Source organism: Sceloporus occidentalis, unplaced genomic scaffold (genome assembly GCF_023333645.1).
Source record: "Sceloporus occidentalis isolate IW3139 unplaced genomic scaffold, rSceOcc1.0.p SCAF_205, whole genome shotgun sequence".
Lineage (NCBI taxonomy): Eukaryota > Metazoa > Chordata > Lepidosauria > Squamata > Phrynosomatidae > Sceloporus > Sceloporus occidentalis.
In genome coordinates, this window is record NW_028317185.1 from 1,146,756 (window position 1) to 1,171,052 (window position 24,297).

General features: G+C 45.1%; 2 protein-coding genes across 2 annotated transcripts; one reads left to right on the forward strand and one right to left on the reverse strand.

The window, feature by feature from the left end:
* Positions 1-157: 157 nt before the first annotated feature.
* LOC149277946 (transcription elongation factor 1 homolog) lies at positions 158-1,259 on the forward strand. The gene is made up of 3 exons (XM_089502600.1): positions 158-273; positions 710-780; positions 1,195-1,259. Exons 1-3 carry the CDS (start codon positions 158-160, stop codon positions 1,257-1,259), a joined length of 252 nt encoding a protein of 83 aa, XP_089358726.1.
* Positions 1,260-4,914: 3,655 nt separating this feature from the next.
* Positions 4,915-17,086, reverse strand: LOC149277947 (calponin-1-like). The gene is made up of 7 exons (XM_089502537.1): positions 17,024-17,086; positions 7,905-8,026; positions 7,616-7,682; positions 6,862-6,999; positions 6,184-6,294; positions 5,301-5,447; positions 4,915-5,163 (listed from the first exon to the last, which is right to left on the reverse strand). Exons 1-7 carry the CDS (start codon positions 17,084-17,086, stop codon positions 4,915-4,917), a joined length of 897 nt encoding a protein of 298 aa, XP_089358663.1.
* Positions 17,087-24,297: the final 7,211 nt, after the last annotated feature.

Consider the following 24,297-nt stretch of genomic DNA (forward strand, 5'->3'; position numbering starts at 1 on the left):
GGGGGAGCCGCCATGTCTCGAGTTTCCAGGCTCACGTACTCTGGGATTTGGTAGAACTCCTATGCTGTACTCGGCTGGGCAGTCACTGTGCCATATTTACTGTATTTATTTGTTAATATTGTATAAGTGAGTTGGTAATTCTGTTATTTAGGCAGAAATGGGACGCAGGAAGTCAAAAAGGAAGCCCCCTCCTAAGAAGAAGATGACCGGAAACCTTGACACCCAATTCACCTGTCCCTTCTGTAACCACGAGAAGTCCTGCGATGTGAAAATGTAAGTTACGATGCGCGTTCCCTCCGGAAAGTGTTGCCTCACCTGAGTGTATATCCCGTGTTCGCCAACAACACGCTTTAACTCATTTTTATGGCTTTTAGGACAGCTGCGTATTATCACAAGCGGCTCTTGTCTTAGTGTCCCTTTAACTCAATCTACTAGACATTGCACCGACTTCCTTATCCTACTGCCGTATGGTAAATAGAATGGCCCGATCACCCAGCCTGACTTTAATAGCACTGCCATAAAGCATCAGCTCAGTGTGGTGTTTGAGGTAGTAAGGTCGCCAAAAATATCACATGACTGACAGGCTTGCACCATGTCCCTGTTTGATAACTGGTGTGAAAATCATGGAGATGTGATTTAAATTGTTCTGCCGCCGGGTGGAAATCTTTGTAAAAACATTAACTTTTTATTTTCCATTATTTTATTGTAGGGATCGAGAACGGAATACGGGAGTCATCTCCTGCACGGTCTGTCTGGAGGAGTTCCAGACGCCCATAACATGTATCCTTTCAGCCAGACTAGCAGACGTGGTTTTGTCATTATGTTCCGGCAGCGTAGACGCTGAATACAATTCTCCCGGCAGAGGGACGTATACAGTATCAGATTAACCGGGAGTCAGACTTTGAAAGCTGCTTTGCTCAAGAATGTTAAATCAATTAGCTTTCAATTAAAGATTAAATCATGTAAAATCAAACTTTTAAGGACCAATCAGTGCCTGCTTTAGTGTCACATGACACGGTAAAAAAAAAAAAATGTGAATAAGGCAGAATTTTACTATTAGGGAATATATTTCTGGCGGGGTGTTATTGTGCAATACTAGGAATAACAACCAATTATTGTTGTGTTCCAGATCTGCTGTTAAATATCTCGATCCGCTCTCATTTATTTCTTCTTTAACTCCAAGTCAAACATCAGACCTCTCGGAGGCCGTAGACGTTTACAGCGACTGGATCGATGCCTGCGAAGCTGCTAACCAGTAGCAGGACCTTTTCCCCCCGGTTAACACCAGTAAATCCCACAGCCTCGCGGCTTGCTGTCCCTTCACGTCCCGGTCTGTCGAGTCTCACCACCCGCACCTCGAGGGGAGTCGATCGGCGAGATAGGCAGGATTAGAAATACGGAGCCTTTGTAGTCGTCATTAAAGGACCACAGCTGCTATTAAAAAAATAAAGAAAAGTATATTTGGGGGGCGCAGTGTTTGTCCAGATTACTAGAAAGTGTTTTTGTTTTTGTTTTTTTTTTTTAAATAGCAGGAAAGCCAAATTATGTGATAAGTTTTATTATTTTTTAATCAAGAAGTCTGGCAGCGAAGGGAAAGCCCGTGATCTCTGTACATCATAATATTTATGTGCATTTCTTTATTCTGATTTTTTTTTTTAATCGAAATTTAAACTTCCACTGCTGCACATACTTTCACGATGAAGGATAGGAGTTCAAGGTGGGGGTCGTGGCTTTTACACACTTGAGAACACGTTTATGGGAAACAAGTAGGAGGACAATCTTTTATTTTGTCTGAAACGGAAGCACAAATTGTCCTTTGGGTTAGGAATCACATTAGTTTTTATGTTCGTAAATCCGGGGGCCGGAGCTCTGGGCGAGCGGCTGCTTTACTTTGTACGGCAAACGCTTATCAGAACTCCGGGCTTTAAAGCTTCTCAATGAGACAGATATTGAGACGGTCTGGTGGATATTTTGTGAATACTTGTTATAAAACGACCTCTTTGGAAACCATTGTGTGTGCGGAGTGTTCTTTTTAAACGTCAGCGTGTTCCGCGGGGGCCGCCTGGGCTTTTTTTATTTTTTATTTTTTTTTTATATATATATTGCTTTGCAAGGAATTCTTTGCACGGATTTGCTATACTGGGATTATCTTGGGTTTGCTTTTCTTTTATCCCCGGGATTTGTGAAACGGCCCGTGAACCACGTGTTATGGTAATTACTAATTTCTTGCGTGTCCTGTGGTTAAGGCAATCATACAGGGGGCTCTGCTAGTATTCTTGTCATGTGTGGCTTCCGTGTTGCCTGGACTTGTAATGCAGGTTGCGCACGCACACTGGGTATTCCAATAACATTCATGCCCCTTTATCAGTTCTCTCATGCAACTGTATTATAAATGGTGCGATAGTTCTCTAGCTTGACCTCAGATAAAATAATCTACCTTCTTCATTGTTACCCCGCTGAGCCACCGGGCGAGTTCTTAACTTTGCCACGTACCCTTTACATTTACTATTTTATAACTCGAAGTCTATTGTACGGTGGCTGGTTTCAAAGAGTTTGCAGAAGTTTTCTGCTCCTGGTCTATGGCGGCTCATAGCGTAAAGCGATCGAAGAAACGTCTAACGAGGCCGCCGTCAGCCCACTGGTGGCCGTCACCCCTTTTAAAGTGGGAGTCCCACCGTATGTTTATTATTTGTATCGTATTAATAAAAATACTGTCATAGTTTGCGCATAATGTTTTTGGACAGCTAATAAAGTCTGTTCCTCCATAGACTTAAATGAGTCAGAGAGTACTGCTGCTTGATTAAGACTGAGCCATTCTATTATTCACCCCAAGCAGTATAATAATGAGACGGGGTGTTTGTTCTAGTTCTGTTTTCTGAGCTGTCCCTGATACCCTGCTATTAAAGCGTGAGTGACCCTAATCCTCTGTGCTTTAACATGTAATAAAACGGGTATATTAGAGGGTTCTGCACCATTCTCCCCACCTATGCGTTTGCACAGGGGACGCGCAGATCCCATGCATATGATGGCTGGGGTATCGCCGAAGGCATGATGTATTAACCCGTCTGCGTTCTATAAATCCCAGTATTACGCTTCTTTACCCGCTCTTTTTATTTATTATGATTCTGGTGGAAATAACAATACGGAGGCAGTTTAGAAATATATATATATATAGGAATGTGTTTGCGGTCGGTTCTTTTACAGAGCAGCCGTGAAATATTTGGACTGCGGTGATGGGGGGGGGGTAGCACCATGACTGCAGAGCATTGCCCCCAGCGATATCGCCCCCTACGAATGCACAACCGCATGCCTTTTAGTCCCTGCTCGGCCGGATACCTGCAGAACGTCCTTTCGTCTTTTTATTAATAGAAAACCCTTTAATATTCTAAAATGTTTAACCCTTTCCCATCATTTTCTTGTACCCTGGGAGCCCTCGCTATCCGGCTCGCCTGCAGCGGAAAATCGCTTGCTGACGACTTTCTGACTCTTTTCCCCGCTGATGAAGCGCTGCAGAACAGAGCAATGCTCTGCAGGGTCCATAATAAACACATTCCGGGTATTCCCACATCTGGAGCAATGCTCTGCAGCCCTCTTACATATACACACAGCAACCAGGCAAGGAAAAAATAACTAGCAGTGGGTATCCGTCCGCACTACTTCTTAGGCTGCCAGAACCAATCAGCTTCCGCCAAACGAAAGGGATGTGTGCGGGGCGAGGGGGATTTAAATGGCCCCCTCCAGTAGCAAGCAGATTTCTGACGGATCCGTAATGATTACATTAATCTGTAAACACCGTCACGCAGGTTTATTAAGTATATTGAACTGTGAAACGTAAAAAAGAGGGTCACTTTAACTCTTTATGTGCTAGGAGCGAAAATACATAGACCCAATAAAGACGCCCCCCCCCCCAAAAAAGCATAACTCTTGTACCTGCCATGTGTGTTTATTATATGCCTGGCAAAAACAGGCGTAGCTGCATTATAATCACTCCCATCACCTGGCAGGGGTGCATTAAGTTATTTGCGCATGCAGAAGGCGGATTGCTTCCTTTTAACGTTATTTATTATATTTTTTTAACAGTTTCATGCCTGTTATTGCCTATTATGATCCACTATAGTCAGAAAACACCCTTTATTCTCCCCTCTAGCATTCAAATTGTTTAAAAGTGAGTTTTCTAGAATACAATGGAATCTGCCGGCAAAAAAAGAATGTTTACATATCTTTCAATTGTCACAAAACTCCCTCTTCCTATATGCGGAGGGCATGGGGGGGTCTGGATATTCTGCAGGGAGTGGATGCAAGCATGCCAATCGGTGCGGCGGTGCAATGATCTGCAGACTCATGTAGATGCGCGGTCACAGCGAGATCATTCTCTAGGGGATCCTAGTAGTGAGTTAATGAGAGCAATGATCTGCAGGCATCCTTATGAAGGTTAATTTAGCCTCAGACTGTCTGCAGGGCATCTCTCTTGCGAGGAGCTTTCAAAGGGAGAGATGTTCTGCAGAAGTGATGTTGTGCAGGCAGCCGATTCCCCAGTCAGTCTCTGGAAACCAGTGTCAGGAAAAATGGATCGTCAAATCCCTTTACTGCCGGAGCAGTGGGCAAGCGATGGCACAGAACAGGCACGGTTACCCTGTTCTCTGCCACGGCTGCAGCTGTAGAATGGGAAGCATTGCATTCTAGCGCCGGCCCATGGCACAGAACAGGCAGAGTTGGCCCATTCTTTGCCCGGGTGGCGGGCACACTGGCATAGAGCAGCGGGGCAAACACCGACAGTGGACAGCGTTAACCCACCCTCTGCCAGAGCAGCAAGCACAGACTGGCACAGAATGGGGCATCGTCAAACCCCTTTCTGTGCCACAGCAGCTGGCACAGAGTGAGGGTCGAGGGTTTATTGATGGAGGGGCTGCAGTGTTACTCGGAGTTGTAATATTGATGGCTGTGGTCATAGTTTCCATCTTCATCTCCGACAGTGGCGTAGTTGGGCACCAGGCAGTACTTGGAATCGTAGACCTGGCGCGGAAGGCCATACACAGTCATGCCCTGCTGAGATGCCCCTTTATTGGATCCCATTTGTAGGGAGATGGTCTGCATGTCACAGTGTTCCATGCCAAGCTTCTGCTCGAAGATCTGCCTTTTCGTACCAGGGGCTGTCATGCCAGACTGATGAGAGAAGAGCAGAGAGTAGTAAGAGATGCTGGTTGCGAATCGAGCAAGGGGTGAGTTGGGGGTGAGGGGTAGGGTAGCGCAGAAAGCTCAGTTCTAAAGGTATGATGTCTGCCTCCCATCTTATTTCTCACCTGGGATGCTCCCTTGTTGGTGCCCATCTGCAGGCTGATGGTGGCCTGGTCAAGTGGCTGATCGGTGCCCAACTTGGGGTCATACAGATGCCTGCGTGTCCCATAAGACGTCATTCCTTTTTGGCTGGCAAACTTGTTGGTGCCCATCTGTCAGTCGCAAAAAGTAAGATTAGAGCTATGGCCAAAATCCTGCTTCACCTCTACTGTTACTTAAAGAGACGCGCGGCATCCAACTCATCGCGCGCGGCATCCAACTCATCGCGCGCGGCATCCAACTCATCGCGCGCGGCATCCAACTCATCGCGCGCGGCATCCAACTCATCGCGCGCGGCATCCAACTCATCGCGCGCGGCATCCAACTCATCGCGCGCGGCATCCAACTCATCGCGCGCGGCATCCAACTCATCGCGCGCGGCATCCAACTCATCGCGGGCGGCATCCAACTCATCGCGCGCGGCATCCAACTCATCGCGCGCGGCATCCAACTCATCGCGGGCGGCATCCAACTCATCGCGGGCGGCATCCAACTCATCGCGCGCGGCAGGTCGCCCTAAAGTTATCTCCTTTCATACAATCGCTGCCTGAACTTAACTAAAAGACGGAGATAAGTTAGGAAGTCGACGTATCTGGGAGGGTTTATATATATATATATACACTGGTGTGTATGTATATATATATATATATAATGTTATCTTTTTTCAGTGTATAGAACTGTAAAACAGGAATAATTATTTTTGGTTTGTATAGCGCCACCATATTCCACAGCGCTGTACAATTTTTAAACAAAGTGCTAGATGTGCATGACTAGGCTGACCGTGAAAGGCCCTTGGGGCGTGAGGAAGGCTGGCGTGTGAGTCGTAAACACGCATGTTAACCCCGTTACCTGCAGTCCAATAATGTTTCTTCCTTCTCTAAGCTTTTCGGGCTGGAACTTCCTCTCCTGGCGATCGGCGTATTTCACACCGAAGTTCACCTTGGCACCTTTTGTCTTGGCCTGTAATATTAAGGAGTGGAGTTATAGACTGTATGTCTTTTACCTTTTATATCGTTTTTTTTCCTTCTTCTACTCCCCGTTAAGGGTAAGGTTTGTTTTCCTGTCTCCGGCGGATGATGGGAATGATATTCTATGGAAGCTCCACGTACTCCTTTATGCTCCCCCATCGTTGCTGCTCCTGTCCTCACTATTAAGTCCTTTTGTGTTTATTAAAACTAACTATAGCCAGTGCTTTAGCTTCACCGCTGACTCTTTCTAGACCAATAGCAAAGAAAGCTCTTTCCCGGGTTTAGTTCATGTAAACCCAACACTCCTAGACAGCCAACGTTCTAGCGATGAGAGTCTCGCTTTCGCGTCCATTTCTTGAGTGTGAAGATGAGGCTTTTCATTCTTTGGCCAGCTCTGTACTGCTGCTGGGATCCCGTCATGGTGTCGGGGGTAGTGTGAGTGATAGGCAAGCTGAGTCCTTCTTACAGGGCAAGTTGTCCACATTTGGCCCTTGGTAATGCGGGGCGAGACGTCTTAACTCCCTGCACGTTACGTTTATTTTGTGTTTCTATAACTTACCACACTGGCTAAGGCCAGGAGGGTCGACTGAACTTGCGTCAGGTTGCAGTTTTCAAACAGATCGTTTGCCTCGAATATATCGTGTTGCCTGACTCCATAGTCTGTAATTGCTTTAATAAAGTTCCCGATATTTTCCAGCTGCAAAGCGATAGAAAGGCTTTTAAATCATGATGGAATAAGCTGCCAATTATATATATATATATATATACCGGTGTGTGTGTGTGTGTATATATGTGTATATATATATATATGTATATATATATATATATATATATATATATATATATATATATAATATATCAATAAATATACACAGTATACAGTGCTCCACTTGGGGTGAACTTACCTTAGAGATCCACTAGGTGGCACCACTATGTCATGCCAAATACATATGCATGAAGAGCAGATTGGTCAGGGCATAAAGAGTCAGCTTCATGTGCTACAGCTCTCATTATGCTCAGCCAACCTGTAAGCATCTTTTGAGTCGCAGAGTAATACTAGACTGTAAACTGGCCGGGATGTATTGGAGCTGCTGCCCTGGGGTCATTTATCTTTCATTTAAGGTTCTCTTTGCTCGTGGGGCAGTCTTTCTGAAAGGGATGCCTGTAACAGTCATTGTAAAAGTTACCCTTCTGGTTTAGTAAAATTCCTTTTAAAAGTTGCATCTCTGCTCGTGGGATGATTACTCGGACGTGTCCACCTGTTCGCATGTAACAGTCCGTTTAAAAGGTTTGAGTCCCCTGGCGCCACTCACCTGATGCCAGTTTTGCGTAGACTCGTTGATCTTCCGAACGGAGCCGGGCTGGAGCTTGTTAATCAGTCTGGGGAAATAAAAGAGGTGATAAACCCGCTCAAGGTCCAAGTTAATAACTTTTTAAAGCTACATTGTTGGCTTTTGTGCAGCTAGGTCTAGGCGAAGCTTTTCAGTAATAAACTATAAAGTTCCCCAACATCTAAAGCAATGCCCCACGTCCACCCGCTGATGCCCCATCAACACACGCTCGCCCCTTCTCGGAGGGCGCTGCCGTTGGGCCCGGACTTACTCGCACAGGATGATCCCGTCTTTCAGGGAGTCCATGAACTTGTTTCCAATGGCTCTTCCCGTGGTGGACTCGATCCATTCTCTGAGCTCGGCCTCCCTGTGGACGTCGTACTTTTGAGCCAACTGAAAAGAGATGGCACAGATCTATCACAACACTGTCCTACGTCCCGACCCAAAGTCCCGGCGGCGGTCTCACGGCCGGCCGGCTCTGTATCAGCCCCTGGGCCGCGGGCGGCATGCTTTCTGCGCGCTTTTAGTTCATATATGGGTATAAGTTCCACACATGTTATCCAATAAACCAATTACTGGTTTACGGGTGTTCGCGTTAAGCCGCATCAACGTTCTCTTCCCTAATATAGATGTGCTACGGGGTGACAGATAGGACAATTGGGAACGTTCCCAAATAGCTCTGTGCCTCAATTATCCAATCTAGAGGATGGTTTTGGAGCAGGGAGGCTGGAACGCTGTCAAAAGTGGCAGACATGAGTGCGTAGTTATTTAACTAACATGGCCCTGTTCATACGTTCCCAATAGAAGATTAGCAATCAGCTTCGGCAATCATTACAACGTAACGGAAATGAGAAAAAAGAACAAAAATAGAACCAGACGGGCCAACGGGGTCCGATCCGCCGCCACGCTCTATGTTTCTGTTTTATTGTCTTTGAAAATTCAAACGAAAGCTTCCTGAGAGAGATATATATATATATATATATATATATATATATATATATAAAAAGAAAAAAATCTATTTGCATATATACATATATATATTTATTTATAATATATGTGTATGATATATATATAATATATATATATATATATATTATAGATTATATATAGATTATTTATAGATATATTATAAAGATTATATATAGATTATTTATAGATATATTATATAGATTATATATAGATTATTTATAGATATATTATATAGATTATATATAGATGTATAACATTGATTATATATAGATTTACATTTTATATATATTATACACATATATTATACATATATATATTTATAATATATATATAATATATAGATTATATAATATATATATGTATATATATATATGTGTGCAAATAGAAATTGATCTATTTTGTTCTCATGATATAAATACACATTCTCTGATGTATAAGATTGTTATAAGATGTAATAATGTTGTCCTTTTTATAACAGCAATATAAGTCGGACGGGTTATCTGACTCATCCGAAGCTCCGGGTCTCAGATGGCAGCCAGGACTCGATCATGGAGAAGAAGGATGGAAACTTCCCGATAAAGTTCAATAGTTTTCACGATCCATGGCTAGCTGGTGTGACTTGCGACTGGATTGATTGCGACTGTCTAGAGCTTGTTATTTTAAGTCAATGTAATTGTTGTAGGGAAATGAAGTCCATTGGCAGCCCGTGGCAGGGCCAGTATTATCTAATTCATTTCCGGCTCTCTCCGTTTTTCTCACCCCTCCTACCTTACAAAGGCTGCGTGGACCAATCAGCAACAATCAGCAACTTCACAATAACGCAGAGAGAGAACTTATCGGGGAGGAATAATCACGCAGGTGGCTGCTCCCACAGTATGCATGGTGGGTCCCTAATACAGCTTGTTTATGTAAATTTCCTCTGTATGTTTATTTATATTATTTTACTCCGTGTTGCCTCTGAAGAGCTGCTAACTGGAAGTGTTCTGGAAGCTTTCGCCAAATATAGGACATATGCATACCTACCAAGTGTCCTGGTTTTCATGGCACAGTCCAGACTTTCAAACACTGCCCCATTGTCCCTCGTGGCTGCCCCGCTGCCTTACTTTTGCAAAACACACACACTCGCGCTAACACTATACAGTTACACGTACATATACACACTCTCTCATTGTCTCTTCCTCTCTCTCTCTCTAATTTCTCCTTCCTCTCCCTACAGTACAGCTCTCCCCCCCTCTTACCTAGCGAGCGGAGTCTTTACCTTTAGTGCAGCACTCACTCTGAGTGCGAGCTATCACTACCACCACAGGGTCACATACATGTCTTCATATGAACCCAGCCAGTCTCTCTTTTATTTTAAGGTGCCGTGCCACTGAGCCAAAACATTTCAACATAACAACACGATAACGATAACAAAAAGCCATTTCAGTTTCTACGGCAACAACCAATAAGATCCTGAGGTTGTGTCACATGACAACTAAGTGATCCCAGCAAAATTATGAATGAGGGTCAGTTTTACTTATAATGAACTTTCTGAAGCACAAATAGTTATAAATGGATTAAATTCAGCAGGGTGGGACTCTCATCAGTCTCAGGCAGCCACCAGTTAATGGCGGTCTTGTACACATTCGCCTTCAAATTATGTGGTTCGGTAACTTTTCATCCAGAAAATGTAATCTGGATGAGGATGCTGTGAGCTAGAGTACAGCAATAGTAACGAATAAGCCGGTGATATCCATGTTTCTTCACACCGTGTAGATCTTTGTTTAAATGCACCGCGTAGACTGAGTTCCAGCTGGGGTGGTAATCCGGAGTGGGTGGTAAGGACGGGGCATACGAAGTTGAGGGGGTGATAGAATAGTGATCTGTGTGTGGTGGGACTGGAGGCAGTGGGAGGGAGGGGTAGATTCCAGCCCTTGGGGGTATAAACCTGGCATCTGTGTAGTTTATATAAAGAACAATGACCCAGTAAATCTCAGTGTAGCGCTATGTGGCAAATCACGCGAGGAGCGTGCCAACATTCACTGCGTGCCAGACCGCTAGGACCACACATCAGCACCGCTAGGGCAATTGGCATTATGTCTCGTGTGTGTGATCTTGGGTCACTGAGATAGCTTGGATCTGAAAATGATAAATCGGGATTAATACAGACAAATGTCAGCTGAGTGACATCATCAATAGCCGGGCTTGTGGAGGATCATGGGAGTTGTAGTTCCCTACAATATTCATTGCAAACTGGAAGCTCCTCTGCAGGACAGCGGGAATCGATGAAAAGGCTTCTTGCACGTTAAGAGAGGTAGCTTTGACCGAAGTTTAGTCCATAAGCCAGTTGTTTGGTTTTGTGGACAGCTTTGTGATTCCTGTGCAAGCTTGTAGAGCCTCGCTTAAAGGGTGGTTTTGGGACATGGATTTCGAGTGGAATGGATTCCTGTCATAAAAGAACCTCGATGTCTCGGGAATCCCATCACGCTGGGCCGAACGAGTCTCTTGCCCAGGTAAGAGCACCCCAGAGGGGACTTGAACCCACAATCCCTGGCTTGGGAGGTCAGTGCCTTATACATTAGGCCGCTGGAGCGTTTGGTTGCTGCACCGCCTGGTTCTGGTGGCTGCAAACTAGTTTCAGAGAGCAGTCATTATGACTCCGACATACAAGATCGCTCTGGGCTATAAAACACTCAATCAGCAAAAAACAACCACGCAAACAATACTGCTGTGAAAGTGATGGAGAGGACCTACGGTAGGGTGACCACGTCGGCCATGTTTTCCAGGAGTCATATGATTGGTACATATTGCTGACCAGCCCAGATAAAATGCTGCCCTGCAGTATGGAGGGTGTATAACTGACCAATTGTTTCCTTTCCATGAGCATACCAGGGAACTTTCTGGCTTTGACCCGGAGATTGCCGGGTGAAGCACCACTTCTCCGGGTCCAGACCCGAATCCTCCGGGTCGCGGGAGCGGGGTCTTGACACGCCCCCACTCCCCGCCCATTTTTCCTTTAAATGGGGTTGTTTCCCCGACATCATTAGGAAGTCCTGGCCGCGTCCCGCAGGGGAAGGCTCCGGGTAGCCGGAGCCCAGAAGTTCCCAGGTATGGATATAAGTCTATTCATCCCACATACCGCAGGGCAGGTCAGCAATATGTAAAAATTATACTTGCCCCGGAAAACATGGCGGCTGTGGTCTGGTTGTAGTGTGATTGTAATGTCGACACACATACTGAATACACAGGGTGTATCTACACCCGCGTCGGGGGTAGCAGAGGGGCATCAGGGATAGGAAGGGCTACTGGAGCAGCAGAGTAAGAGGGTAACGAGTACGGCGAGGAGGTTTCGGCACAGCGACGGAGCAGCGGGACATGGCAGGAATAGCAGAGCCGTCTGTGCAGACTGTCAAATAATTCCTCCCTATCTCTCTCTCCTCTTTGCCAACCTAAACATCGACAGATCTGCCCCTCGTGTGAGGAATTTACCAAACTAGGCAGGGGAGCAGAGAGAGGGTGAAGGGGCCGCTCCTAACCCCCGGCCCACCAGTACCACGGAGCTGTGCCCTGTATCCACCACACTGCACACCGAACGAGGATAAGTATATATTACTATTAAGTCTATAACCAGAATAATGCTGCTCTGTATACTGATTCTGAGTACCCATGGCTCATGAATGCGCCGCGCTGTATAATGATACCAAGTATCTATACACTGATAATATGCATGCCGCGCTGTATAATAATACCGAGTATCTATACACTGATAATGAACCCCGCGCTGTATAATAATACCGAGTATCTATACGCCGATAATGAACGCCCCGCGCTGTATAATAATACAGAGTATCTATACACCGATAATGAACGCCCCGCGCTGTATAATAATACAGAGTATCTATACACTGATAATGACCCCCCCGCGCTGTATAATAATACCGAGTATCTATACTCTGATAATGAACCCCGCGCTGTATAATAATACCGAGTATCTATACACTGATAATGAACCCCCCGCGCTGTATAATAATACCGAGTATCTATACACCGATAATGAACGCCCCGCGCTGTATAATAATACCGAGTATCTATACACCGATAATGAACCCCCCGCGCTGTATAATAATACCGAGTATCTATACACTGATAATGAACCCAGCGCTGTATAATAATACCGAGTATCTATACACTGATAATGAACCCCGCGCTGTATAATAATACCGAGTATCTATACACCGATAATGAACCCCCCCGCGCTGTATAATAATACCGAGTATCTATACACTGATAATGAACCCCGCGCTGTATAATAATACCGAGTATCTATACACTGATAATGAACCCCCGCGCTGTATAATAATACCGAGTATCTATACACTGATAATGAACCCCCGCGCTGTATAATAATACCGAGTATCTATACGCTGATAATGAACCCCCGCGCTGTATAATAATACCGAGTATCTATACACTGATAATGAACCCCCCCGCGCTGTATAATAATACCGAGTATCTATACGCTGATAATGACCCCCCCCCGCGCTGTATAATAATACCGAGTATCTATACACTGATAATGAACCCCCCCGCGCTGTATAATAATACCGAGTATCTATACGCTGATAATGACCCCCCCCCGCGCTGTATAATAATACCGAGTATCTATACGCTGATAATGACCCCCCCCCGCGCTGTATAATAATACCGAGTATCTATACACTGATAATGACCCCCCCCGCGCTGTATAATAATACCGAGTATCTATACACTGATAATGATCCCCCCGCGCTGTATAATAATACCGAGTATCTATACGCTGATAATGAACGCCCCGCGCTGTATAATAATACCGAGTATCTATACACTGATAATGAACCCCCGCGCTGTATAATAATACCGAGTATCTATACACTGATAATGAACCCCCCCGCGCTGTATAATAATACCGAGTATCTATACGCTGATAATGAACGCCCGCGCTGTATAATAATACCGAGTATCTATACACTGATACTGAACGCCCCGCGCTGTATAATAATACCGAGTATCTATACACTGATAATGACCCCCCCCGCGCTGTATAATAATACCGAGTATCTATACACTGATAATGATCCCCCCGCGCTGTATAATAATACCGAGTATCTATACACTGATAATGACCCCCCCCCGCGCTGTATAATAATACCGAGTATCTATACGCTGATAATGAACGCCCCGCGCTGTATAATAATACCGAGTATCTATACACTGATAATGAACGCCCCGCGCTGTATAATAATACCGAGTATCTATACACTGATAATGCCCTCTTCTCATACCCACATTTTTAAAATATCCTCAAAAGTAACAAATCTATGATTCACAGACCCAAGAATAGCTCCAGCCTGAAATAAGGAGCCGGATTCCGGAGAGTTTCTCACACAGGAATGTTCTCCTAGACGATTCCAATTAATTGCCAGCTTCTAATTAACAAATCTGGGCAGAAAATATGAATGGAGTGTATTGGGATGAGCTGGAGGGGGGTGTGAGGTGCAAAGGGAGTCCTCCGCACCTGGACCTGTCCCCCAGCACAGACCGGAGCTCACCCATAGCCTTATATAGTAGAGGCAGCGCAGGGACCAGCACTGCCAGCCTTATATGGAGTGCGAGCTCCGAGTCCATCCCAGCAGACAGCATGTACTCTGCAGAGCTCTACAGCACGCGGCTGGCACACGCAGGGTTAAACAAGCCAAAACATGCTAATATTTGCCCCTAGGCTTTAATTCTAAAATATTTTTTAATATGCAGTGAAGGGGGGGGGGCATCACTAACACTGCCAACAGTGTACCTGTGCTGTGTATAATATAAGCCAGGTGGCAGCTGTGTTTGGGTGACAGGATGGCTGCAGCTACACTGATAATACTGCTGTGTGTGACTGAGTGTGACAACGCAGCGCCGAATATAAATCTCATAGCTCCCTCCTCTCTGTCACCCTGCGGTGGGAGGGACAGACTCCGTGCCCCATAGCCCCCTCCTGTCTGTCACCCTGCGGTGGGGGGCAGACTCCGTGCCCCATAGCCCCCTCCTGTCTGTCACCCTGCGGTGGGGGGCAGACTCCGTGCCCCATAGCCCCCTCCCATTCTGAAGAAATATGTTTTATTCTTTAAGACACCAGAAATGCAACAATTCTTTTTCAGATTGCTGTTGGAAGTGAAACAACACTCAGACTTCTTGCTTTCTGCCGGGAAAACATTGTGTCTCCGTAAATAAATTGCATCATTACTCAAATATTTGCGAGTACGGGAAGCGTATTTGATGTCTATTAACCACTAAGTACGCCTTCTACGCCCCGAACTCACATAGAATTCCACATAAGGTGTTTGACTATTTTCTGATTTTGGGCATCTTCGTAATATTCTAAAATAGATCATTGTAGATAAGATAAGCAAATCAGTCGGTCGGAGAGATGCTAGACCTGGAACAGGTCTGCGTTTTAGTGGCCCTGACCCAATTCGATTTAGAGGGCCCACTTGTAACCCAAGAAACGACATACAAGGAGCACATCGCCATGTGACATTACAGTAAATATGTGGGGTCCTCAAGGATCGGTTGGGGCAAAGAAGCAGCTTATGCGGTACCGCCGGCTATGGGTTAAACATTGGAAAAGTGTTTCAACAGACAATAATCATGCCTTCTCCAAACCAACTGTGACTCTTTCGAAGCCTGACCTAGAACAGTATTGACCATGCCCTGACGTGACCTAGAACATCTTATACGATACAATATGCTACAGAACAATAATTACTCCAATCTGATCTAGAACAGTGATCAAAACATCCTCGAAAGCAATCTAGAACAACAGAGACACGGCCCAATCTAGAACATCAACAGTTTGTTAGAGCACCAACAGTGGTGTGGTGAGCTGATCTAGAACAACTATAGTTGCGCCCGGGTCTTATTTAGGAATAAGAATGTGTGCCTAGACTTATTCTAAAACATCATCTGTTGCCAAACCTCAATGTAGATGTTATTTTGTCAGAGTGAACCCTCGAGTGCCTAAACTCATGAGGCTGTCAGGATCTCCTCGCAGAAGAACAAGCGGTTCTTTTGTTAGCACAGTTGGACCTGTCTCGGAGGCTGTTCTATTGATTGATAGAGTGTGCTTGGATGTTGGAATCCTGAGGCTCCTGTGGAGCTAAGTGTAGGCTGAGTGTGAACTCATTCATTGTAAGTAACCGCCGGTCCCTGCTACCTTCATCATGGAACCCTGAAGACTCTGAACATCTATGAAAGCCTGGTGAGTCCATCATTGCTGCATCTTATCTAAAGCCCTTTCTGTCCATTATTTAAAACACATCCCCTAACCCCCCCAACCGCTTGTTTCCAAGGCGTGGGGGTACGTGGAAGAGAGCGGAGTTATTTTCCCCAATATTTATGTCACTGAAAAGTAAACTCACTAATCAATCCGATAAAATCGCCTCAAGTGTGTTTTGGTTTCAGCAAACAAGTAAAAGAAACATAAGATTTCCCAGCAGAAAGGACTCATTCGGCCGTCTCGTCTGCCCTAAAGACTTAAACCTCAGTCACTGGTCTGATCTTGGATTCAGGAGCCATATGCCTATCCCATGCATCTTTAAATGATCTTACTGTGTTACACTCTACCACTTCTGCTGGGAGGCTGTTCCACGTATCCAAGACCTTCCGTGGAAAGTAAAACGTCCTTATGTTACATCTAAGTTTTTAACTTCTTGTTCTAACAGATTCCTCTTTAGAAATAAACTTCCCCCTGTACATGCTACAACAGAAGCTGACGGAATCTTCGGGGGTTTCAGTTCTTCTACCAACGCGTTACCAGAAGCAAGCCGAGACATTGCAGTTGAATTGTAAGCTCCCATGGTAAGGAAATGAGTTTGGGAGTTGACGTAGAGTAAGATATATTAAACCCAATCCTCGGCACATAGCAATGTCAACACGTATGGATTTACATATATGATTTATGTCACACAATTAAACTTCAAAAGAAGCACGTCAACAAACGGATCACATGTAGATCACACAATCATTTACAGGTCTCCTGCTAGATGGTCCACTGGAGAGGCATGGTTTTAGAGTGTCAGCTCTTTGGTTCATGTGACTGTCAAAAAAAAGTGCTCTCCAAACAGTATATATATATATATATATATATATATACTCAAGTACTATAATAACAAAGTGCCAATAATGTCAAAAGGAGACAGATTTTAGATCCGGAACCCTCAGAGTAATAAGCTCGTATCTGATTAAAGTGTCAGCTCCTGTGGTTGTGTAGTATTAGTATATATATATATATATGTTTGACAGAGCATACAGTAAGGATACAGTATATATTCACGGAATCATAGCTTACTCTGATTTCCACCATGCAGTTACCAGTTACCAAACCCATGTTCAGAGTGTAAGCTCTTGGACCAAGTCCCTCACCTTGCTCTTGACCTCAGCGCTGAGTCCATAAGCCGGGCCCCTGTTGAAGTGAGCTGCTGACATCCTGATAGTTGGGTCTTTCCTCTGTCTCCTTCCCTCGCTCCCTTAGAAGATACTCCAAAAACTTTTCCTTCAACTTTTTAAATGTCTCATCCTCTGGGAGATGTGTGTCCAGATATGGGGATTCCCATTGGACGATTGTTACCCAATCAGGAGGTGGCATTCCCTGTGATGTCAACGCGTTGGTATTAAAAAGTGAAATATATATATATTTATATAGAGACATATCAGGATTGTGTCAGATTTTCCAAGTTTGATTTTTTCGGGGAGGGGGGGATGATGATGGAAGAGGAGGAGGAAGAGTGAAAGGGAGGGGGGAGCGTGTTTAGAAATGAGGGGGAAAAGGAAAGAGAAGGGCAGGGAGGGAGTTAGATGTGAAAAGGCAGGTGGGGAGTGCAGGGTGAGAGAGATCAGGAAGAGAGAAGGGCAGAGAGGGGCAGTTATAAGAGAGGCAGACAGGGGGAGATAAAGGGCAGAGAGGTGGCAGTTATAGGAGAGGCAGACAAATGAAGGGAATGGCAAAGGGGGCAGTTATAGGAGAGACAGACAGGGGGAGAGAAGGGCACAGAGGGGGCAGTTATAGGAGAGGCAGACAGGGGGGAGAGAGAGGGGCAGGTATAGGAGAAGCAGACTGGGGGAGAGAAGGGGCAATTATAGGAGAGCAGCAGACAGGAGAGAGGGGCAGTTATAGGAGAGACAGACAGGGTGAGTGAAGGACAGAGAGGGGGCAGTTATAAGAGAGACAGACAGGTGTAGAGAAGGGCAGAGAGGGGGCAGTTATAGGAGAGACAGACTGGGGGAGAGAAGGGCAGAGAGGGGGCAATTATAGGAGAGGCAGACTGGGGGAGAGAAGGCAATAGAGGGGCAGTTATAGGAGTGACAGACAGGAGGAGAGAAGTGCAGAGAGGGGGCAGTTATAGGAGAAGCAGACAGGGGGAGAGAGAGGGTCAGTTATAGGAGAGACAGACAGGAGGAGTAAAGGACAGAGAGGGGGCAGTTATAGGAGAGACAGACAGGTGGAGAGAAGGGCAGAGAGGGGTAGTTATAGGAGACAGGAGGAGAGAAGGGCAGAGAATACAGAGTTAAAGGAGAGAGCAGCAGGCCGGGGGAATAGACAGAGGAGTGGAAGTGAGATGAGAGTTTAAGTGCTAGAATGAAAGTGCAGGAAAGTGATAGGGATTAGAGAAACACATAAACTGAGGAGGAAAGTTAGGATAGTATAGGAAGCGGTAGATTTAAGGGAGGAAAGAAAGGAAAGTCAGAGAAAAAAAGTCAGCGAGGCGAGGGGGGGGTAGAACGCAAGAGGAAAAAAACAGGAGAGAAGTGATAAAAACTAGATGGCTTGAGGTGGGGGTAGGAGTCAGAGGGATTGAAGATAATAAGATGAAAATGAATGAAGGGTGGGGGGGGAGGGCACAGTGTGAGGTTGAAGGGAGAGATAAAGAGACTATAAGGAGAAGTTAAAGGTAAGGTGGTGCAGCAGAAAGGTGTGGAGAGAGAGGAAGGCTTCCTTAATGCATGAGTGCAGGAATCAATTGAGTGGATTAGGGGTACAAATCACCCCGAGAGTGACATTACATTATGAGACGAGGCAAACATTTACCCCTCCCCCAAGATTTGGGGGGTTTCTGCACCCATGAGCAGTGGAAAAATAATTTCTAATTTGTCATGATCACAACCAATTGGACCATCCAGCTCTGTTACCCCTGTCCATGCGCTGTTACTGTAGATATCTGTCTGTACTTATAAGGACAGCGTATGTCTGGAATTCCCTGTCCGCCTATATTATATACATCGTTATTTATTTAACCTAGTGAAGTGCTAAGAGATCACAGCCAAATCTACAGAGCTTCGAGCACCTTATTGCAGTAACTCATCTTTTACAGTAACCTGGCCCCTGAGTGCCTTATTACCCCTGTAACATCTTATTACAGTAACCTGGCCCCTGAGTGCCTTATTACCCCTGTAACATCTTATTACAGTAACCTGGACCCTGAGTGCCTTATTACCCCTGTAACACCTTATTACAGTAACCCCGCCCCTGAGTGCCTTATTACCCCTGTAACATCTTATTACAGTAACCCAGCCCCTGAGTGCCTTATTACCCCTGTAAGATCCTATTACAGTAACCCGGCTCCTGAGTGCCTTATTGCCCCTGTAACATCTTATTGCACTAACCCGGCTCGTGAGTGCCTTATTACCCCTGTAACACCTTATTACAGTAACCCAGCTTCTGAGTGCCTTATTACCCCTGTAACATATTATTACAGTTACCCCAGGCCCTGAGTGCCTTATTACCCCAGTAACATCTTATTACAGTAACCTGGCCCCTGAGTGCCTTATTACAGGCTTGGATTGACCATCAGCACCACACTGCATTCCAGCAGCAGCTACAAGAGCATACAAACGTAGTGTGCGGTCACATATATCCAACCTTCAACCACACTTACATCATCAGGCAGCCGTTGGCCTTAAAGTGCCAGGCTGCCATTTCATCGCAAGTCTGTCCCTGCTTATTACCCCTGTGACATCTTATTACGGTAACCCGGCTCCTGAGTGCCTTATTACCCCTGTAACATCTTATTACAGTAACCCGGCTCGTGAGTGCCTTATTACCCCTGTAACATCTTATTACAGTAACCCGGCCCCTGAGTGCCTTATTACCCCTGTAACATCTTATTACTGTAACCCGGCCCCTGAGTGCCTTATTACCCCTGTAACATCTTATTACAGCAACCCGGCCCCTGAGTGCAGTTTTATCCTGTAACATCTTGTAACAATACATCAGCTCTGCCGTTCTGCCGTTCGGTATTATAGAATATGTCAAGTAGCAGTCTGATTGTGTGTAGTATTTCTCTCTTGGCTCACTTATATCTTCCCTTCATCCCACTCCTTATAAGTCCGTCTCCGGGAATCTCAGAGTTTTTACACTTAAATAAATCTGGTAGCAGTGCTTGAAGAGCAGGAGCTAAGAGAGAGAACCTGGCAACGAGCCGCAGGGAGGGAGGGAGAGAGAGAAATACAGAGCGAGATAAATTCCTCTCTTTAAACCTACTTTTGTAAACAGATGAATGCGCCACGGCTTCAGTCTTTATATGGAGCTGAGGGTCACCAAACCAAAATTTGGCGCACGCACCATTTCCCTGAAATCTGTGCCACGAAAATTCTCACCCAAGGAGCTGACAATCAACTAAGTAAAAACTACAACAAATCTTTATGTGACTGACGCTTATACCATTTTTTCCATGTCTGTAATCTCATTGCATGGTACCGACACCTGTTCAGGTTTCAAACCAGGTAAGGGCCCCTCTGTGGTCGTGCCTAGGCCACTTTGGTGCTGGTGAATCGTCTATCAGTCCTTTACATATTAATAGTGGTGCCGGATCCACTGGCAGGTCCTGTGTGGCAAGTGTTGCCAGCGTGCTCTAGATTTTGAATCCAGTTACCCCATAATAAAAAATACACGAGAGTAAATTAACAGAGGTTCCAGAGACCTTATAATAATACTTGAATCTTACCAAAGTTCCTAAGTGTCCTTTTACTTTTACCATCATATTGTGTTACCTGAGACCCTGAGTGCCTTATTACCCCATAACATCTTTCTAGAGTAACCAACCTCACTATTACCTTATTACCCCTGTAACATCTTATTACAGTAACCCGGCCCCTGAGTACCTTATTACCCCTGTAACATCCTATTACAGTAACCCGGCCCCGAGTGCCTTATTACCCCTGTAACATCTTATTACAGTAACCCGGCCCCGAGTTCCTTATTACCCCTGTAACACCTTATTACAGTAACCCGGCCCCTGAGTGCCTTATTACACCTGTAACATCTTATTACAGTAATCCGGCCCCTGAGTGCCTTATTAACCCTGTAACATCTTATTACAGTAACCCGGCCCCTGAGTGCCTTATTACCCCTGTAACATCTTATTACAGTAACCCGGCCCCGAGTTCCTTATTACCCCCTGTAACATCTTATTACAGTAACCCGGCCCCTGAGTACCTTATTACCCCTGTAACATCTTATTACAGTAACCCAGCCCCTGAGTGCCTTATTACCCCTGTAACATCTTATTACAGTAACCCGGCCCCTGAGTGCCTTATTACCCCTGTAACATCTTATTACAGTAACCCTGCCCCAAGTGCCTTATTACCCCTGTAACATCTTATTACAGTAACCCGGCCCCTGCGTGCCTTATTACCCCTGTAACATCTTATTACAGTAACCCGGCCCCTGCGTGCCTTATTACCCCTGTAACATCTTATTACAGTAACCCGGCCCCTGAGGTATACAGTTCTGCTTTTATTTCAGCTATCTTTGTTTTTCAATGTAAAATAATATTGTGTTCAGTAAATAATATGTACAATTACAGGTATATAAACTAAAAGATATCCCCATTGGGTTTTAGCCCCAGATCTTGTTGAAACCTTGCAGCGCCCCTGTTAGCTGGGAAGTCACCGAAGTTCTCAGCGTTTCTCTCATGTGGTTATGTGACATTGTCCCCAACGGGCGACTATTTTCCCTCGCCCCACCATACAAGAAAGAGTTCTTTCAGGTTGCCCCACTAAAGATGGCGCCTGCTTACTGTAGAGATCCCTTTTCCCTGCTTTAGGTGAAAATGATTTTCTTAGAGTCTGAATGGATGACCTATTGCTCTTTAAAATCATGGATACTCTTCACCAGAGGTGGGGGACCCCAACATTTGAGACCATTATATATGCCTAGTTGCGAATAAACCCAGTTCCTACTGTATTGGGAGTACTGGTTAGCAAGAAAAAAGTATTGCGTTGTCTTCCAGGCTGAATATTTCACAAGTTTTGGATCAAGAGATTTTCTGAACAATTGCCTTTGTGTCTTTCAAGAGTTTTGTTTTCACCCTCAGGGCGCAGAATCCCCATTTAGAAACTATGAGCCTTGACCTGCCTACCCCCCAGTACAGGAGGAAGGGGGCATCTGATCTCTTCCGCTTTATAACCAATTTTATACTGGTATTTATAGCCCTAAGCCCGAATTCCAAATTAATTCCAATTGTGTAAGAATTCATTCAGAGTGTCACGTGTTGCTATGGATTTGTATAAATTTTTTCTAGCTATAATTGTATAATCGCCAGGGATTTCTTAGGGTAACATAATGACTCTTTCTTGTAGGTTGGGGTGAGGGAGAATATTACAAAAGTAAAATTAACGGCCGTGAATATTTATGCAAAAAGAAAGTTGGTTTTGCGGATGTAAAAAGAGTGGTGGGGAGTGGGGAGAAACTCTGAATATTTCCGAGAAGGACTATAACGGTCCTAGAGGAAGGTAGTCTTGTCTGGAAGGAAGCGAAGGGTCTGGTTACCCCCCTTTCTATGTGAGACTCAACTCCTTCAAGTCTAACTTTGACCTAGACTGGGGCAAGTTCGTTTTTATTTTATTTTTTCTGGCTTTAACCTGCATTGCGGTTGATCTAATGCAGCAGTCAGGCCATATTCAATGAATCGTAACATGATAATATGTTCTGGCCAAGGACAGTAGCCCCTCTGCCGCAAAACAGGGGGCAGATAGCCCTATCTGGTGATCAGGATCCAAATCGGCCGATTATGAGGCAGCCCATAACTCCATGGTGTGTTTTCTTAGGAGGGATAGTCCCTCTTTAGGCCTCGGACCCCCCCAGTCCGTCTTTCCTCCACCTGATGCCCCTCTTTTGTGTTATCTCGAAATGTTTGCCCGGTATGAGGGTATCCCAGAGCTCTGCAGTCCTACAATAAATTATACAGCAACAGCAGGAATGGGTCACAAAGTCACTTAAAAAGTATTGGTAAAGCCCTGCTCCCCCCCCCCCAAGACAAAGGTGTCCCGCTTTGGCCATTTTAAATGTTGGCGTGTATGCGTGCTAACAATGGCGGACCATCTCTGTAGCTGGAAACGGCAGAGGTAGGTGCGGGCATGCTTGAGAAATTACTGGCTGCCTTCATATTCAATTAAAAATATATATATATTAGGGGCAAAAGAAGAGTTTCTGGCCCTGAAGTTCTCTCCTCTCTCCCCAATAATTGTATGACTGCCTGAGCCAATCAACAACAATCAGCAACTTAATAAGAAGAAAAATGAGCATTCAGACAGGAAGTTAAGATGGACAGGAAATTAAGATGGCTGCTCCCATAGAATATACGCAAAGTGATTTTATAACATTATTATTATTATAACATAATTCTCCCAATTAAGTTATTCCTCTAATTTTTTGCCACTTCTTCAAAACCCAAGACCATGATCTTAATTATCCAACTGCAATCGTCTTCTAAAAGCCCTGAAACGTCTTGTCCCAGCCTCAAGACCCGGAACTCGGCCTGACTCAGACTGCGGCCAGACTGCCCCCTCAACTTAAATTAACCCTTTAATGTCCCCTCACAGAGGTTTTAGTGACTTGATAATGGTGGCAACCAAAATGGTTCTAGTAACGGTCCTCGTGAAAACCGTGAATCGTCAGGAGGTAACGCGATTCAAAAATCACCCGTGTTCAAGCAGGGATTTCGGCTGTAATGCAGCAGTGAGCAAAGCACCAGTTTGAACGCGCAGAAATCTGAGCCAATAATGTAAAACACACAAAGAATTGTATTTTTATTTAAAAAAATTGTATGTTTATCTGTGTTAATCAGATTTTGACTCGCTGCCCCCTATTTTTCTCATATCATATTTTAAATGGGATGGTTGCTATAGTAAGGGACACTTTTATTCTGAATGCGGGGATCCCGACAAATGATGTCATAGGGTCTGACATTCCACCCTTTGTCTGTCAGACACAGAAATTCCCAGTGAGTGAGCCTAGGGACTGCGCGTGTAATGGAGGGGGGGGTGAGCCTTACATAAAGGGTGACAGCTTTTCCTAAAATAGTCATAATAAAGCCCCACATAGCAGCGAGTACAATGTAAGAAGCGCAGAGCCTCTGTTCATCATCACCGTACAATTTAAACACTGAAACAGGCGCTCGTTCAGATCGGGGTAGGGAGGGAGGGCATAGCAGACGGTGGAAGCAGGAAAGGTTGGGAGGGCAGGCACCAGGAGGAGATGGAGAAGCGAGCACGGTATTTCTAAATGCACATCGTTGGTGTCACAGCGACAGGGACGGGACATGTCACGCTGATCCCGCAGATTAATAGGACCGTGCCGTGTATCAGAGGACAAACCTGACGCGTCATACTCATCCCACAGATTAATAGGATTGTACATT

Bases quoted from the DNA above. Each gene is read 5' to 3' on its own strand.
- LOC149277947 (XM_089502537.1), bottom strand. From the start codon at position 17,086: ATGTCAGCAGCTCACTTCAACAGGGGCCCGGCTTATGGACTCAGCGCT. The intron at 7,683-7,904 runs GTAAGTCCGGGC...TTATTTCCCCAG, and splicing joins GACGGGATCATCCTGTGCGA to ACTGATTAACAAGCTCCAGC. The intron at 5,164-5,300 runs GTGAGAAATAAG...TTCTCTCATCAG, and splicing joins CCAACAAGGGAGCATCCCAG to TCTGGCATGACAGCCCCTGG.
- LOC149277946 (XM_089502600.1), top strand. From the start codon at position 158: ATGGGACGCAGGAAGTCAAAAAGGAAGCCCCCTCCTAAGAAGAAGATG. The intron at 274-709 runs GTAAGTTACGAT...ATTTTATTGTAG, and splicing joins AAGTCCTGCGATGTGAAAAT to GGATCGAGAACGGAATACGG. The intron at 781-1,194 runs GTATCCTTTCAG...GTCAAACATCAG, and splicing joins GTTCCAGACGCCCATAACAT to ACCTCTCGGAGGCCGTAGAC.